The following is a 17224-nucleotide window of genomic DNA, read 5'->3' as shown; positions in this document are numbered from 1 at the left end:
ATCTATCCATCTATCAATCATCTATCACCTTCCCAAGCAATGCAATCTGTTTAGAATCCTCTGTCTTATATGTAAGTAGCTGGCACATTAGCAGCTCGTATGAAAGGCCCCCTCAAAAAAGACTTAAAAAAATCCCCAATCAAATGGAATGCATTGAATAATAATCCTCCAAAAGATAGTTCCAAGTCCTAACCCTTGTTATTTGCAAATGTGACCTGATTTGGAAATAATCTCTTTGTGAATGTGATTCAGTTAAAGATCTCAGGATAATATCATCCTGGATCTAGGGTTGGCCCTAAACCTCAAGACGGGTGTCCTTACAAGAGAAAGGAGGGGGGATTTGACTCAGAGACATGGCGGGAGGCCATGTGCAGGCGTCTAGCAGAGGCCAAGATGAAGCCCCTGCCTGGGTGACTCAGGGAGGGCAGTGCTGCGGAGGAGACAGGATTCTGTGTGCAGGGGAGGAACAGGGAGAGACAAGCAGGCTTCCTCAGCTTCGAGAGCCTCCCATCCCTCGGATTGTCACCCACCTCTCGGATTCTGCCTGGGGCTACTCTACAGGTTTTCAGGGGCCCAGATCCCATGAAGAGACACCGAATTTGCTTTTCACTGGCTCTATCAACAATGAGTGAGACAGAAGGAAGAGCCCAGGAGAATCCTCCAGGACATGCCTGGGACCCCATGACCCTCCCTGCCGGGGCTCTCATCTAGCACAGCCTCAAGCGCAGTTCTGGGATTTTCTGATTCTGAAAACAACCTGAGGAACTGGAGGGCTTCACATCTTTCCACATAGACAGAAGAACCAGTTACTGGGCTGGAGTACAGGGCAGTTGGTGACCCTGTAGATTCTTGGGTTCTAAGCTCTCCTACAAAACAACAGCTTCATTTTGAGGTCATGTAGACTGTCCCCTGGTTTTATAGTATAAATGTATCCCACCTCAATGTGCTGCTGTTTAAGCTCTGGTGAGACACTAAGCTTCTTTCTTTTTCAAAAAAGACTCCTGAGTTGGCTAACACATCTGTCATAAACTAGACTTTAGTACAGCAAGTAGTACTGTACCTGTTGCACAAGAGATGTGTTATGTTTTCGTCAAGGCTACTTAGATACCTAAAGCAATATTTAGTATACTGATTTGCTCAGAAAGCAAACATATCTCCATCATTTCAAAAAAGATGGTCATGGAGCAGGAAAAATAACAATGAAAATAAGTTGCAAAATGCATATACTATCATTTAATAAACCAATCAGGAAATACAGTAACTGAGGCCATGAATGCTTTACTTATGGCACTTGAAAAATCTTATTTCCAATATGGAGTGTTTTGTGATATACCTCCCCTCCTTTCGGGGAAGGGAGTACTAAAGCACTGGATCGCAGACTTCAAAGTTCTTACCCAGAAGACTTGGGGCCTTAGTAAATCATTCACTCAATGATTTTGGATTGCAGGTCAGCCTCCTGGCTCACCTTGGTATTTCCCATGGTGTCTTATATAGATTCGGTGATTTATAGCTGGTGTTAAAGAATGGTTATGAAGAATGGTAAATCCTTTAGAGGGAGTAATAATTTTTCTAGGCCTCTAGATGTAAATATTATTTTATGCTACACTAAAGACAAAAATAGAATGACTCCCTATGAGACTGGTATCAACCCAATTGTGTAAAATTGGTGCTCAGTCATAATATTGAACACTTTTGATTATTTATCTTAATTAGAGGGTGATGGATCAACTGTCAGCCATTGGACTCAACCATAATTATGCAGTGGTACTGAATGTGTATCATCTCAATGACCAATAACAAAGTTGGGAGAATTTAATTTGATACGAGGTTCTTAAAATTTGCTGCTGTGAAGGAATCTGAGAGATGATTCTAGCAGGAAAAAGCATCCCCAGTATGAAATGGAGAAACAGGTGATCCCACAGAGGGGATGGCTGCATTGTTTTCTGAGAAATGATCATCTAGGTGATATTATTCAAGGAAGCGCAATTCTCTCACATCTAAATTATAAGGTACTCAAGGGAGAGCATGCCTGCCATATGAGTGAGAGCAGAAAGATGGCCAGTCGTGAGAAAAGAAAAATGGGTTGCAGGAGAAACCAGGGAAAAAGAACTGGATATGGTGCAGGTTGTCAAAACTGCAAGCCAAAGAATGCAGAACAGAGAAAATGCAAGAGGGGTGGTGGGGTGGGAAGAAGGGACCTCAGACAGCTTTGCAGCAGGACAGGACAGCTCGGTGCTAGGGAGATGGATGAGGGCTGCACCATGAGCTCCTACGGAGGATGCAGCTCACATTGCTTGGGAAGCTAGAGGAGGACAGTTGTCCCAGACTGCTGGCCTGACAGCCAGATCCAGACTTGGTCCAACTGTCTATGCAATTACTAACAGCTTTTGGGTGGGGAGAACTGAAAGCCAACTGGAAGCCAGACCCAAACTCATAAGTATATAGTGTACCTCTTAGATATTGGGCAGATTTAATTGAATTGGCATTGCTTCTTCATGGATTCTTTCCAAATACATAAATCACTGCTTTTTGTTTGTTTCACACCACCCTTCATAGAACTTAAAACAGACTGTGGACGAGGCAGAGGTGCTTGGCTTCAGATGAGTCTTGTAGTCTTTGGGCAACTGTCTTTGTTGAAGGCAGAGGAAGAATAATTGTCTTTAAAAATCTTGCACCCACAGCCTCTGTGGGAGACCAGAAGGGTTGGAGGGACCAAAGAAGGAAGAACAGTTTCATTTGCATTGCAAAATAAAACTTTTTAACAGGGGATCATATTTCTATGAATGATTGCAAATGACATCAAAGGTATTCAGGCCCAGTTCAAACAAGTGTGCTACATATTCTGAAATGCAAATGAAAGCCCTAGTCAAGGGGAGATGTTTTTTTTTTTTTTCAAATAGTGTCAGTTATTGAAGGAACACTTTTGTAGGCTTACAAAACCTACAAAATTTGTTTTGAGATTTAACAGGAAATTAACTGATTAAAATTTTGGCCATTCATAACATTTGCCTTTTGTGGAAAAAAAGAAAGATATTTTTCCTTTTGTCTATATCGAAGCATCCACACCCTGTACTAACTAGTTTTATCTTCAGTGATAAGATGATTCTAATTCTTAGACGTTTGTTTCCAAGAAGGTTAACTACAATGCACAGCAAAGCACTATTAATACAGCACTTTAGAGAAGGTATACATACATATATACAAACAGACTTCTTACCTGTCTACCCAGAACAAGCAGTGTGATGAAGAATATAGAGAGAGACACAGAGCCCATGGTCTTCAGGTCTTTCCAAATGCCTGGTCTATTAAAAAACAGACAGACAAACAGACAACAATGCAACAAAACAACATGCATACAGAACTTAGAATTTGAATATCAACAAATATCAGATTCTCTAGTGCCTGGCTACATCATATACCAGCCAAACACAAGTTTCAAATCTCCTTCCAAACCCAGCTTGCATTAAAACAAAACAAAAATCCCTATTTTGAGAGCACAGTAAAATCATACAGACTTCCTACTTTATATCAAGCTATACCAAATATGAAAAGAAAACATACAAGAATATTAACATTTTCTTTATACTTCTGGGATCAATATGGGTAATTGGATCGATGGTTTCTTCAATGTTTTCATCATTACTCTCGGAAAGAGACAGTATGCTTGAAATGAGTAATCACGTGAGGTATAAACATGAAGCAGGGAACTTAATTTCTGCAAGCTGAATTACACAGTTTCATATAACTTTCAAGCAGCCATCCAATCTTATTCACTCTTTCATATGATTTTGTATCACAAAGGCATAACAGAGATGAAAATTTTGGGTACACTGCCTGAGTGACCTCAGGTTCAAGTTTATAATAAATGACATCAGTTATTCATCCCTGCCAAGATGTCACTGCACTGGGTGGGCTCCCCCAATCCTCACTATCACATTCCAGGCAGTGAGCACCCACACATCCTTCAAATGCTGACATGCGAACATTTCCCACATAGGACTGTAACTAAGACCCGAAAAATAAAAATGGATGATGCATGGACACCACGTCACATAAGCAGCATCGATGGCATTTGATCAACTACAAACAGCAGGTCATCACTTTCTGCTTGTGTGTCGTCCTTGCTTTTTTTATTTTTCCAGCTTCTCTTGGGGGGGTTCGAGGACAAACAAGATAACAAGAGGCTTTGGTGTAGTATTAAAAGCCCAGGTGGGCTTTAAAGCAAGAGAGCCTGGGTTTGAATCCTGAGCTATAGGACCTTGCATAAACCCCTTCAAACGTCACTTTCCCCATCAGTCAAAGGTGGGTACCAACCCTTACCCTGCAGGCTGTTTTAGCCACTACATTAAATACTTATATCCCTGGCACAGAGCCTGACACATAGGAAACTCTTTCCAAATGGTACTTGTGATTTTTAACATTAATTACAGAATGATAAGGAAGGGGAGTGGGGTGAGGCTAAGAAACTAGAGAAAAAGATAAGGAAACACAGACTGGAGAATATTATTAACAGAAAGAAAGACTCAGGTGCAAAGAAAAGGCGGATTCCTGCAGGAATGAGGAAACAGAATTGCCTGGTCCCAGTGGCTTATGGGCTTAGAGCCACAGAGAACTCTCCAGTAAGGTTGTGCTTGCATTAGGAGTTCTTTCCTCCCCACCAAACCTGCAGCAGCTGGAGGAATCTGAGCTCGTGAAACTTAAGGAGGTCACCATTTCTCTCTGAGAATGAAGCTGGGGAGCAGTGCTGCCTTCCTGTTTCACTGGCTTTGATTTTATAAGATGAAGTTGCTCCTCTCTGAGCCTATGACTGCGGTGTCCAACAGCACAGCTGAAGTGACCGATGGGTGCAGATGTTTAAAACCAATTCTGACTCTGACTTTCATGAATTTTAAACTCTTTTTACCCTATATTGACCATACTCATGCTATATTGAATAGTGAAAGTGGTACCACACAGCTAACATCCTAAGAAGCTAGTGTAGGCTGAGTTTTTAATTTGCATGCTGCTTTGTGAACATCACATTACTTTACAATTCCAAGTGGCCAGAAAAAGCATTTATGACATCCCCTACTTCTACCCACCACCCTCATAATTCCTAAACTAAGAGTAAATCTCAGGCCAGGATTTATAGGAGCTTCATTAGTGCAACAAATCAGAACGCAAGTCCCCTTTGCATTTCTAACTAAAGGACCAGATGCCCCAAACATACAGAGCCAGCTTAGGTCCCTCTCACTGACAGAGACGTAGGTAGGATCCTCTTAGACAATTCAAGACCTGGCTGGGTTTTCAGTTAATCAGACAGAAAATTCACACAAGCAACCTATTGGGAGAAATCCTGTCTGGGGAGTCCTCACATTAATGCATTTGAATCTTGGTTTATGGGGGTAGAAATACCCTGCTCACCCATCTCCCAGACCTTGAGTCTTCCTGAGGAATAGCGGTGGGTGGAGGGGGAGCTTGGAGGAAGCTAGACCAGCAGAGGCTCTCCCTGCAGGACTGGAGAGTGGATTTGAAAGTGCAGACCTAAATGGATCTCAGGAATCATGAGGCACCAGCAGCCCACAGAGCCAACTGGCATACCAAAACACGGCTGCCTTTTTCTCTTCTGAAGTTCTCTGACAACTACTAGGGATTCCATCTGGCTTTTCTGGATTTCACTTGGATTTCTGAAGACTTCTTTCATTCCGTTAGCAAAAGAGAACTGCCAACTCCTACTGAAGGACTTCTCTCTTGTGTGGGCCACTTGTGGATAGATGCTGTTAGGGCCCCTATGGTTTCAGTGACATTTCTCCACCGTAGATCAGTTCCTAGATCACCTCACTCTTTGTGTGTCCATGGGAAAGGTGGGGAGAAGAAGGGGCATGGAGCATGGTGGGAGACAGGGAGAGGTATATTAAAATCCCAGGACATCTTTCTGGCAGAGTAGTCAGTTGTGTTGATCTCTGAATTAGTTTCCTAGAGTTGCTATAACGAGGTAGCATAAACTAGGTGACTTAAAATAACACAAATATATCATCTCAGTGTGGTGGGGGCTAGAAGTCTGACAGTAGGATGTTCTCAGGGCCATGTCCTTCTGAAACCCTTAGGGAATGCTTCCTTGCCTTGGTCTCACTTCAGGTGGTTTGCTGGCCATCATTGGCTTTTCTTAGCTTGCCACCACATGACTCCAATCCCTGCCTTCATCATCACGTGGCATTCCTGTGTGTCTGTCTCTTCACCTGGCCATCTTCTTAGGAGGGCATCACTTATACTGGATTAGGGGCCACCCTCCTTCAGCATGACCTCATCTTAACTAATTCCACTTGCAAAGATTCTATTTCCAAGTAAGGTCACATTCTGAGACACTGGGGACCGAAGCTTTATATATTATTTTGGGGGACACAATTCAGCCCACCAATCAGGTCAGCTGTTTAGAGAAATATGAGCTGCACAGCTAGTTGGGTATGAGCTCTCTCTCCTCCCTCTCTCTTTCCCTCTCTCTTTCTCTCTCTCTCCTTTTTGTTTTAAGGATGAAATCTACTTTGGACTCTCATGTGTTAGGGTGGCGCCGTCATTGAGTTATGAAGTAGAGAAGATACAGCTAATATAACTGAGAAAGTTTCTAACTACATGATTTCCAACACAACAACAATGGTAGCCAAAATGTGATGGAACACACTTCCTTTCATTTCTAAAAATCAGACACTGGGGACTCAGATGCTCACGTGCCACACAGGCGTCTGCCATTGGCCCTCCGCCTGAGGTTGTTAATGGAGTAATCATTTTGCTCATCAAGTTTCAGGAGTCCAAAAGAACACCACACCCCAATGTACTGGTGAGGGAGATGGAGGAATTGCTTAGTGAACCAGCCTCTAACCTGAAGGCAAACACTTCAGATGGAGTAAAACAGGACATTTTCATGATTCTCAGGAGGGAAAGCAGTCCAGGCACATAGACACAAACATTATCCCACCTTCAAAAACTTTACATTTCTGTGGGTGAATATTTTTAAAAAGAAAAGTACCCAAAGGAGTCTAATTTCTCTTGTGCTGTTAACAGTGGTTAGCTGAGGTAAAATCATATCTTCTCAGGTCACTAATTGGGATAAATAAAAAAATCGGTTCACTGATCACTGAGGGCCACAACTTATAAAGACCAGGCTAACAAGGAGACAGTGACTTCCTTCCCCTTTACCCACACAATATCCTCATGGTCTTCAGCTAATCTATCTTTTATCTTTCTTTCCTGCCTCTGGTTACACCATTACGTTAGAAAATGCCTGGCTTTGTCCACAAGTGACCCCCAAATCCTCAGGAATCGTCAGTATCAAACGATGCAGAAAGCAAACGTCTTGTCCAAATTGATAATGCCACAAGGACGAGTCTGCTCACTGAGCCTCACTCAGCAAGGGATTGGGACCTCAATCACGGAGCCAGAAGACAACATTGTCCTGCGTAAAACAAGATAAAACACCCCAGAAAACTAATCTGAGGTTAAGATGCATAAGGCAAAATAAATCAGTCCCATGCCTTGTCAGAAAATCTTCATCTAACTCTGACTTGAGAAGCAGCAGGGAATTGCTAAGACACACTCGGTCTACTTTCATGGTGCCCTCTCCTGCTGTGCTTGTTGCAGATCCTGTGGATTTCCTCTTTGGACTCTTCTCCCAAACTTGAGCCACTGAGGCAGTACCTTCCTCCTGGCCCGTGGCTGGCTGGTAAAGTATGGGATCAACAGCTTAGCCAGGGTTCCCACGCTCCGTATCAAGGGCATTCAATAGAAGTGTGTTGTGAAAATGAATAAATGAGTGGACAAATGACTGTGTTGGCTTGGAAATGGCTCATCTTCTCTAAGGGGTTTCTGGGCATTCTCTCCTCTCTGGCTTGGACACAGATGCATCAGAATGCCATGTGAACTTGCAGCAAAGATGGCCCAACATCCTCCAGGGACAGATGGCTCAAAGGCTCCCGCTTTTTCAGAGTTGTGTTCATAAATGCCAAGCCAGACATGCCAGTGCTGCAGCAGAAGCACAAATTAAGGAATAGGCTCCTGCTTAGAAAAGAGCTCCGGAGGCAGTGGCAGGTCAGAAAAGATGACAAAAGTGTGTGTGTGGGGCGGGGGGGTTGGACGGGGAGTGCTGGCCCTTTGCTGTGGAGACAATCATGTGACCTGATTAAGGCAGTTGTGGTTTCCTTTTGTGAAGAAGAGTGATTTTAAGTGGGAAGCCACTGCTACCTCAGAGCGATCTGATGTGGTCGGGCTGGGCATGGCTTTAGCATCACATGGAAGAACCGATGATTAGAAGCATTGCACATTCTATGGAGTCTATGCCACAGACCCTGTGAAACCCTCCCCCTACTCTAAAACCAAACAGAACAAAACAAAAGAGCCTAAATATCGAGTTTCTTCCTGCAGATGAGTCCAAACCACAGGACATTTTCTGTTTTAGGTCAGATAGAGAAGTAGTTCACTAACGGTTGCTCTTTATAGAAGGAAAAGAAGCTTGTTAGGCCCTGCATAGCCCTAGGATGACTTGCTTTGTTGTTAAAGTTAGGCAGCTGGGATTGCTTCCCTCCCTGCTGCCCTGATAGTGGGTATCGGGCACAGAAAAGCATGCTGTGCTCCTCACTTTCTGAAATGGCATAGGGTGCAGGAAACAGGCAGAGTGGGGAAAGCTGAGACGGTAAATCTGAAAGGAATCGAAAATATTTTCATTATTAACTTGACTATATTATGGCTTGGAATGCAAATTTGAAATATATTCTTCATTTAAAGAAAAGACATGAAAACAATTTCAGGTTCTTGGGAATATCCACAGACCATCTGCCCCAGGGTGAGGCCTGCAGCTCTTCCTGACCTTTCCTGTGTGGGATAGGTTTTCTTGTTTTTCCTCAAGACTTTCCTTCAGTTCATCATCAATCAATCCCTCGTTAGGACATTGTCAAAATACAACGCAATATCCTAAATTCCAGCCATTGGGATTTCCATGAGACATGGGAAAATCAGGGAAAGCAGAAAAATACCACAAGGAAGGTGCTTAGTTCATGCATCTCAGTGACAGGTGCAAGTCCAAGCATCTCCAATGCTCTTCCTGATAGGAGGCTGTTGCTAAGGCTGGGAAGGTAAACTTTTGCAGACATTTCAGCCAGTTGCAATCTACAGCTTCTGGATGAGGCTAAGCACTGTTTATCACTGCTGCTTAAACACCGTATTTATGTGCTTTCCAGAAAGTACTTATTTTACTGGGCTAAAGTTCCAGCACAGAACTAATTGGTCTTTAGGGATCCTTGTTAGTTAGCTGCTCTGCTCAAGCTCTCCATGTCCCATGTGTCTCTAGAATTAAAGGTAGATTTCTAGCCTCCAGGTGAGTTAACATAATGGCTTGGTCCAAGTGAAATAACACCCATCCCTTGAGACTTTTCAGTTGTGTAAGAAAAAAAACTCAGGAAAAATCTGACAACTTCTTGCAGACACAGTAGCAAGCCTTTGTCATGGGAAGGATAAGTGTCTTTGAGACAAAAACAGCTTCCAGCAACATCAGTTGTTATTAACATCACCATCACCTTGAAAAGCAGTTGGTGTCTCAACAGCTCTGGCTAAGGGATTTGGGAGACAGGGTCATAGATAGGAACCACAACCATTATTGATCAATTCACAGACAATATGGAGGACTGCTGTGAACACCAAAGAATAGGAAACATCTGAGAAACTGCCAAGCTGCCTTCAGCAGGAGGCGACTTATCCGAATCACGTCCCAGCAGGTCACGTTAAATACTGGGACACTCCTGACCTCCTTCCTAATGGATTTTCAATGGCACACTCTCTCTGAGTGGTCTTTTTTTCCTCCTGAAAAGTCTACTTTTCATACTCTTGAATGTGTAAGAATGTCTTAAATACCATTTTCTTAACTATTCATCGATACGAAGTTTTTCTAGTGCATACTTCTCCTTTTTCCTCTGCCAGCTCCATTGGTTTGTAACATCTTGTTGGCTTGCCCATGAGCGATGCAAAGTTGGTTCTGAAAAGGCCTTGCCATAGGAGCCACGACGAAGTCACATGCAGGACAAAGTACAGAGGAAGATGGCCGGCACTGCCTTTAAACAGAGATGCCTTCCCTGAACTTTCCTTTGAAATATAAAGATATAAACAGAACCTGATGTGGATACTAAAAGACACATCCTCAGTGATCTGGAGATAGGCTCTATCTTCAGGGAAGCAGGTGAGGCGAAGAGATTTCAGGAAGCTGGTGTCAGGCTCTTCCCATTGTTCGAGAGCATGACATGCTTTTGTTCATTCATTCAACAGATGTTTTTTGAGTACTAGATGCCAGGCACAGTTGCAGGCACTGTTCATAAGCCATGGTATTTAGTTCAGATCTTCTCTTCTGCATGATTCAGAAGAGTGTGTTAAAGTCCTCAGCCCATATGTGTATATCACAGAAAAGGGGTTAACAGGCAACAGAGGCCATGTCCCCTTCATCCAGGATGGGTACCTTCCACCTTTCCGGGGTGAAACAGGACAGAGGAGCTGCTTGGTCCTCAGGCACACCGAGGGGTGAAAGCCAGAAGCTTGAGGGAGGTCTATGTATTAGTTGGGGTTTTCCAGAGGGCTAGAACTAATAGGATGTACATATATATATAGAAGGGAGTTTATTACCGAGAATTGGCTCACCAGATCACAAGGTGAAGCCCCATGACAGGCCGTCTGCAAAGCAGGGAAAGAGAGATGCTGGGAGTGGCTCAGTCCAAGTCCCAAAGCCTCAAAACCAGGAAAAGCAACAGTGCAGCCTTCTGTACTAAGAACCCTGGAGATACTGCTGTACAAGTCCCGGAGTCCAAAGGCCAAAGAACCTGGAGTTTGATGTTCAAGGGCACGAAGCATCCAGCACAGGAGAAAGATGAAAACCATAAGAGCCAGCAAGCCAGCTTATCCTGTCTTCTTTCACCTGCTTTGTTCTGGTTGTGCTGGCAGCTGATTGGGTGGTGCCCATCACACTGAGGGTGGGCCTTCCTCTCCCAGTCCACCGACTCAAATGTCAGTCTTCTCCGGCAACACCCACGCAGACACACCCAGAAACAATACTTTACCAGCTACCTAGACATCCTTCAATCCAATCATGTTGACATCTAACATTAACCATCACAGTGTCGTCAGAGCACTCAAGGTCAATCAGGAGCAGGTCTAGGGGTCTGGGTGGACAGGAAGGACACTGACCTGCTACAGCCAAGGAAGGGTCCCAGAAAGAAGACCAGAACAGAAGAGAGAAGGCAAGGAGTAAGAATGAGGCAAGAATGTGGCGCCCAGAGACAGGTCACCAAAGGGATGGGACAAAATGCCGTGACTTCAGTGGCACAGAGGGGCTCAATCAGAAAAGGCAGTGCTGCCTGGCCGTCCTGTGAGCCAGCTCCCACCCTCAGGGGCACCTCTGGCTTTGGATTAAGTGATGTTCACTCTCAAGGCATCATGCTACACAGCTTTTTTTTTTTTTTTTTTTTTTTTAAGGATCTCACTTTCATATTGGGAAGTGTGTGTCAGCATCGATAAGCAAGGCAAAGAATGAGAAAACTGATTTCAATTATTTGATGGGGAAAAGCTCTTGGATCTCAGAGCTTTTCTCAGAGAAAGAAAACATTGACATTGATTGGTTTTACCTCTGGCATGAGTCACAGGGTTACGTAAAACAGGCAATGAGGCTGGAGAAATTGGGGGGTTTCTAAATTCCCACTCTTAAGGGTCTCCCATGTGGGGTTAGTTTTAAGTGGACATCATAGAATATTCATTGATTTTGAGGTATTATGCTTTTCTGCTATCGCATCAGTTAAGACTCATCTTTCCATTGAAGATGCTTCTGATAATATCGTGCAGCCCGTTCAGGGATCAGTTCAAGAAGTGCTGGAACTTCTGATGAAAATTAGGAAGTAGGAAAAAATAATGAGTAAGACCTACTATTTCATAGCACAAGGCAACTATAATCAATAATAACTTAATTGTACATTTAAAAATAACTAAGTCTGGGTGCGGTGGCTTATGCCTGTAATCCCAGCACTTTGGGAGGCTGAGGCAGGTGGATCACCTGAGGTCAGGAGATCAAGAGTAGCCTGGCCAACATGGTGAAACCCCATCTCTACTAAAAATACAAAAATCAGCCAGGCATGGTGGCGGCTGCCTGCAATCCTAGCTACTCAGGAGGCTGAAGCAGGAGAATTGCTTGAACCTGGGAGGTGGGGGTTGCATTGAGCAGAGATCAAACCACTGTACTCCAGCCTGGGCAACAGAGTGAGACTCCATCTCAAACAAACAAACAATCAAAACTAAAAGAGGCCAGGCGCTGTGGCTCATGCCTGTAATCCCAACACTTTGGGAAGCTGAGGTGGGTGGATCACTTGAGGCCAGAAGTTTGAGAGCAGCCTGGCCAACATGATGAAACCCTGTCTCTACTAAAAATATATACGTGTATGTATATGTATATGTATGTGTGTGCATACACACACACACACACACACACACACACACAGTAGCTGGGCATGGTGGCAGGCACCTGTAATCCCAGCTACTAGAGAGGCTGAAGCAGGAAAATCGCTTGAACCCAGGAGGCAGAGGTTGCAGTGAACCCAGACTGTGCCACTGCACTCCAGCCTGAGCGACAGAGCAAAATTCTGCCTCAAATAAATAAATAAGTAAAAAGTGTAACTGGATTATTTGTAACACAAAGGATAAATGCTTGAGGGGATGGATACCCCATTCTCCATGATGCGATTATTTCACATTGCAAGATGTATGAAAACATCTCATGTACCCCATAAATATGTATAACTATTATGTATCCACAAAATTTTTTTAAAAAATTAGGAAGTGAGAGACAGGTGCGTGCCCCCGAGGAGGATGCTGGCTTTACTGATGGAAGTGAAGGCAAGTCGCCGAGGCTTCTCAAGTCAGTCTCCCTAGCTTCAAGGTCATTGCAAAGACAAACCGAGCGCAAATACAAAAGACCTTTAATACAGCGAATGTGATCTAAAGGCAAAACTCCTTTTCTTCAACCTGATAACTAGTCTCCTGCTGCTAGGCTTCCATTCAGAGATTATCTCCTCAAGCGCCCCACTGAGGTCCCCAGAAGCAATTCTCTCCACACCAGAAACTTGCTAATCTGATTTCTTCTTTTGCTTCGGATGTGTAACATATTCAGGTGCTTTAAATTTAATAAAAGGAAACTTAGTAGCGTTATCAGCTGCGCGTGAAAATCAATAATGCTACATTTATTTAGGAATACAACACAGGCTTTCTGGATATAGTAGAGCAATAGTAAAGCATGTTTAGTTGGCAATTTTGAGAATTTATTGGAAAATTAACTTCCATTCTCATTTTGGCTAAGGAATCATAAATATAATTATGCATTTTTGCAACCCCACTGCCTTAAGCTTGATTACAGGTTAGTAGAGTTTCATTGTGTGGAAGACGATGAAAATTAAATTAGGTGAAAAGAATGGGTTGCACCTTCTGCAAAAGTTCTTATTGGTAAGAAATGTCTACACAGTGGGATAACTGCCGTTCCTAACACCGGGTCTCCAGTGAAGAAATAGGTGGCCATGTACTGTCAACACAAAACAACTTTCTGGAGTAATAAATCAATGCAAATATTTAAGGCATTTATATTATTTTAAAATAAATGTAGAAATAAGATGGAGGACAGTGCCAAGCACTCCTAGAAAATACTTTGACATCTGGTGGGTTCAGAAATAAACCTAACACTTGTTATAAAATGTTGTTTTGCTTTTGAGATGTGATGCGGAAAGTATCATAATGATTAAAACAATTTTTTTCAAACAAATATTCATTATAAGCTTATGGAAGTAATTTGGTAACAGGAAACCGGTTATAAACCTCAGTGAGTACACCTGGTAGAATCATTCTTGCTGCATCTAGGCTTATGGTTGAAAGACCTAAAGCAACCATATATTTTCTTGGAAGTCAATTTCTCCACAGAACAAAGAATTTTCAGGACTGATAGTTCCCCTTCCCCATAACAGTATTTTAGAAAATCTCTAGTGAAAAATATAACACTGTAACTTGTGAATACAGCTACTTATTTTTTCAATATTTTGCTTTGAACTGAGGGCCATTTTGCCTTCCTGAGGACATTTGGCAATTTCTGGGACATTTTCAGTTGTCATGACTTGGGGCAGAAGAGACTCTGACTGGCATTCAGTGGGTAAAGGCCAGGGGTGTCACTAAACACCCTACCTACCACGCACAGGACGGCGCCCGCAACAGAGAATTATTTAGTCCAAAATGTCAATAGTACTGAGGTCGACAATCTTAGATTACTTTTGTCAACATAGTACAGTTATAACACAGTTCTTCTCTCCAAACCACTTCACATCTTCTATGTGTGTTTGGGAATACATAATCAGATGTAATCTATAACAAAAACACATATTATCTTTCTGAGGCATCACTTCAAAGAAATTCTCTCAGAATGATTTATCAATGACAATGACATCGCTAACTTGCATTTACTCAACACACACTCATGCTATCCACAGGCTGGGAAAGAACTATAGTAAGAGAAGGAAGAGGCCGTGGCTCACCTCTCAAATAAGACCTGGCTGTAGTCGCCCAGGACGTGGGCATGGGTGTGGAGTAGGATGGTGTTGTAGCCCACCAAGGCCACCATCATGATCAACATCTTCAGCTCATAGTTTACCCGCAGGAACACGGAACAGGATATCAGTCCCAGAATGCAGCTGTAGATAAAGTACTGAAACAGGGAAGGACACCAGACAGATACTTAGGATCTCTTCTGAGAAATGCTGAAACAATTACAATCAGGGGCCACCGCCAATCTCATTTGGTCAACATATAAGGTGGCTGTGAAAACAGAGGCTTGTTTCTCATCTTTGATCCAGTGGTAAATGCCTGGATACGTTAAATTCAGAAAAAAAAAATCATCCAAAGCTTTCCGACCCAACCTTGCATGATAAATAAAAAGAAGCATGTATATTGCCACTTTTTAGAAATAAATTGTAAAAAAAACTTACATGGAAGACACATCACTATAAGCCACTGTTATCTATTTCTTGAAAATGAAAACACTGTGGCCTCCTATACATTCTTTAAATGTAAGTTAAGTCTATAGGATCTTTTTTGGCCTTTCAATTCTTTAATTCATTAAGAGAATATAAATCATTACAGATAGCTCTGTTAAAAGCATAAGGAAGCCCAGACATTTTATTAAAAGAGAAATTGTGTGTCAGAGGGCCTATTTAAAACAGAAGGACTTAAATTAAAAGCCTTGACCAGGGTGAGTCATGAATCCCCCCGGGAGTTTGACAGGCACCAGAAGAAAGCGGACGAACCAAGTGGCGGCCAGCGAGCTGGTATCTTCCATCTTAGGGCAGAACAAGCTGAAGGCAGGCCTGCCCCAGGTGAGCCATTTCCTCCCCATTTACCACTGCAGGCACCATTCAGATAGGCTTTGGATAGCTCTGAATTCAACTCTTCACTAACTCATTAGCTCACTTACTTTCAGCCAGTGACCTAACTTGCTTATATCACAGTGTCTGCATGACACTGTAAAATGAGGGTAATCATATTCTCCTTGTAGGTCATTGAAAACAACAGAGATAAAAAAGTAATGCACAGAGCCCAGAGTCCTGCACGCCAGGAGGGACTTGCTGCAGGGAAACAGGTGCCATCCTCAGAAAGGCTTTATTTGCTACATCACGGGGTTTCTGTGAACAAGGGTTTGTGTTTCTATCTCAGCATTCCTAGAACAGAGACAACACTCAAAAAAATTAAGACTTTTAATAAAACATAGATCTTATTGATGTTTTTTAAACCTTGTCTTTAAAAATAGCCCAGCTTTTAAACTACTCCGTTTTAATTTCATCATGTTGAGTAAGCCTGGTAAGAACTGCTTATTTTTGTCATTTGAGCTCTTCCTTTGATTTCCCCAGCTAAAGCCATCTACATTAACCTATGTGGAAGGCCACTGATATTAGCTCAACAGTCCTGTTCTTGTGGAAGGAAGAAAGAAAAGTTGGAAATAGGAGCTTGCAGTGATCATATGGCAGGCTTTCTCTTTGTAAGGGGCATGCTTGAGTGGAGGCACTCAAGCAGGAATGAGTAGAAATCCATCAGTAAGGACTTCGACCTGACACTGTGGCTTCAAAAGGAAGACCAACACCTCGCACTGGATTACACATCAACTGGGTCACTCTTCAGGGAGTTAAAGTCTTCCTTTGCATGGGAATGTGAAGGCCACCCTTCATTTCAGGTGGCAGCATTTTAAGGAATACAGAGTGTTGTAAGCACAGTTTCTTAGCTGCAATTGCCCGATGTCAAGTCTCCACTCTTCTGCCTCTCATGCCTTCCCACAACAGAGAACAGGAAAAGGAAAAGAAGAGATGATGTGGGTTAATGTAGTAAAACGATAGAATCAACAGAGCTGTGAACAGGTGGACAGGCAGTATCTCAGAGGGAGGAGGGGTGTAGCATGCTCTTTGAAAGGAGACCTTATTTCTATGAGAGTTCTGCCCTTGTCACCTTAGAGAAGTTACTAAGTATCTACTTCAGGGCAGGTCTGAGGCCTCTGATACAAGGTACATTAATGCTCCATGTTGCTTAGAAGAAGACCACTCAAAGTACAGCAGTGAGTTCTGCGAGACAGGTACAGAATGTGGATAGAAACTTGGCAGAGTGAGCTTGTTTCTGTTGAATATAACGAAATATGAGCTTGCATTTCATATGGCTTCCTTTTTAGTTCATTTTGCTGGTAATTCACCATTACATTTTTCAAAAGCATTAGTCTGTCATAGATTAGAAATTAAAAACACAAAACAAAGCAAAATGAAAAAAGGGCCTTCACAAAGAGTTTGAGAAGCCCTTATTTATAACCTAGTAGCCATTTAATCAATAGTCTTGAGTATTTTAAAACTGCTCCTTCAAACCCAGGAAATTGCCCCAGGAACTGGTGGGGGCAAGGCTCTTATTCAGTGATCCTGTCCCCTCGGATTCCCCAAAGCAGGTGATCTTAACAAGGCAATCCTGTGTCTTCCATGAGTCACTCAAAGTAAAGATGATGATAACACCCATCTTGGAGAATTCTCACGAAGATTAAGTAACAAAAGAGTTCAGAACAGCCTAGTCCATGAGAAGCTTGTAAATTCTGCTATTATTATGATAAACTAAAGTCCTTTGTAAGTTTTGGTTTTTGGAACAGCTCTGTTTCTAAAATTATGCTTGAAAA

General features: G+C 42.8%; 1 protein-coding gene across 3 annotated transcripts in view; it reads right to left on the bottom strand.

Annotated features, from left to right (window-relative positions):
* Positions 1 to 17224, bottom strand: part of ADCY2 (adenylate cyclase 2) — a 435519-nt gene that overhangs the window by 40248 nt on the left and 378047 nt on the right. For all 3 annotated transcript variants that reach the window (XM_034959722.3, XM_034959723.3, XM_034959724.3), the window contains 2 exons: positions 14565 to 14734; positions 3218 to 3302 (listed from right to left, as the gene is read on the bottom strand). In XM_034959722.3, the coding sequence (XP_034815613.1) occupies positions 3218 to 3302; positions 14565 to 14734 (255 nt within the window). The remainder of the gene's footprint in view (positions 1 to 3217; positions 3303 to 14564; positions 14735 to 17224) is intronic.

The sequence above is a fragment of the Pan paniscus genome, chromosome 4 (genome assembly GCF_029289425.2).
Source record: "Pan paniscus chromosome 4, NHGRI_mPanPan1-v2.0_pri, whole genome shotgun sequence".
NCBI lineage: Eukaryota > Metazoa > Chordata > Mammalia > Primates > Hominidae > Pan > Pan paniscus.
This window is presented reverse-complemented; position numbering and strand designations above follow the sequence as displayed.